This window comes from Antrostomus carolinensis, unplaced genomic scaffold (assembly GCF_000700745.2).
Source record: "Antrostomus carolinensis isolate BGI_N321 unplaced genomic scaffold, ASM70074v2 scaffold19904, whole genome shotgun sequence".
Classification (NCBI taxonomy): Eukaryota; Metazoa; Chordata; class Aves; order Caprimulgiformes; family Caprimulgidae; genus Antrostomus; species Antrostomus carolinensis.
Window position 1 is genome coordinate 15,519 of NW_010311657.1, and position 1,784 is coordinate 17,302.

General features: G+C 36.0%; 1 protein-coding gene across 1 annotated transcript; it reads right to left on the reverse strand.

The window, feature by feature from the left end:
• Nucleotides 1-620: 620 nt before the first annotated feature.
• Nucleotides 621-1,749, reverse strand: PNRC1 (proline rich nuclear receptor coactivator 1). Its single transcript, XM_010166802.2, has one exon. The coding sequence runs from the start codon at nucleotides 1,736-1,738 to the stop codon at nucleotides 1,313-1,315; it is 426 nt and encodes a 141-aa protein (XP_010165104.2). The 5' UTR covers nucleotides 1,739-1,749; the 3' UTR covers nucleotides 621-1,312.
• Nucleotides 1,750-1,784: the final 35 nt, after the last annotated feature.

The following is a 1,784-nucleotide window of genomic DNA, read 5'->3' on the forward strand; positions in this document are numbered from 1 at the left end:
CACTAGTGTCCAGAGGACATTTTTTTCCAGTGGATGAAAAAAACCCAAGAATACTTTTCTATCTTATGCAAATTTCACATCCATCTTTTTAATCTTCTTTAAATACTAGATCAATAAAACTGCAAGTCTATGTTACCTCCTCAACAGGCCTGTCAGACTCATCTACAGTTCAATTCCTTAAGAATTTTAGATCAGAGGAATGTAATTTCCAGCACAGTTATCAGCAAGAGACAAATCTGGTGAAAAATATGAATTTTAACTTGCCCCATATATACACCTTTCTGTCATTGCTACTTTTCATTATCAACTAGTTTAATAACCACTTACTGTGAAAAAAGCTAAGGAGCATTGCAGCCTGAATTTGCATGCCCAGCTTTCTTAAAAAAATTAATTTTCAAGAAACAAAAGGGTAAGGAACCTAAAATGACTCATCACAAAGGAAATGTTTTTTAAAAACCCAAGGAATTCTTAATGAGCTATCGAATCTCTTAATTATTTGGATAGATAAAGGCTGAGAAGGACAAAATATTTCTACTGATGCACTAGAAGGCAATCAAATAATTTAAGTTCACATACTTGAATTAACAGACACACACAGAAGAAAAACAGAGACATGATTAAGGGGAGGCCAAATTGTTTTATTTAATTTTTTAGTGACCAATTGGATTTTTGGCAGAAAGCTCTGCTCTTTTCTTTTTCTTTTTTTTTTTTTTTCCTTTTAAAGAAATCAGCAGTGCTCAAATAGATGGGCTGGAATTTTACTCAAATTCCAGTTAATTTTAAAAACAAACAGATGAACAGATATTCCAGATACTGTTTCCAGAGCAGAGAGCAAAACTTCACATTTGTATGAAAATTTCACGTTTATACTTGATTGGGACACAGAATGTAAAACTATTGTCAGTAGTGCATGAATAAAACATTCACATTTGATCTGGAACCTTAAAATCAGAAAGCTGTACTCTCCTTTCAAAATTTTCATTACCTTGTGCAAATGAAGTCAAGTCTTCATGTGTCAAACACACTTAAAATTGTCCATATTTTATATACAAGACATCTACCATTCAGGCAGTGCAAAATACATCCTTTCATAACAAAACTAAAATGTACCTCTCAAAGTATGAACAAGAATATACACATAATACATGATGTACACTATTTACACAACCATAAAAAATATAATACAAGGATTTTTTTTTTTTAAATGTGATTATAAGACTTGACAGTCTTTTGCGATTTTTGCTGCAACAAGGCATGTTTTATGTTTCCTGGGTGGAGTTTTCTTTGCCAATTACTCAAGAGGTCTTGGAAACTATGCTTGAACTTTTAGGAGAGTTTTCAAATGGACTGCCATCAACTCCCTGTTTTGGTCAGAAGGTTCAGCTGTGCCACCCACCCAGTGGCTGGGAGGCTTTGGAAGGACACTAGGAGATGGTGGGTCGCTAAATTTTGCCCCAGCGTAATTTTCTTTTTGGTTCACTTCAGTTAGGGTGGTAGGTTTCTTGGACTTGGCATTTCTGAAGTTCTCCGCGTTTTTAAGTGGCTTTTTCTCCTGCTTCTGAATTACTTCTGGCGATACAGCATCTTGCCAGAAGTTCTCTATCTTTTTTGCCGAGGTGATCTTTGTCAGCGGCAGGCTGCACTTACTCTTCTGTCTGTTAATCTTTGGTTGTTCACACAGATGTAAGCTGTGAACAGGCTGGCTGTAGGGGACGGCAGCCTTCTCCGTCTTTCCCATCTTGTTCTTTAAGAACTGCGGAGACAAAAGAATCCACGTCAACCCC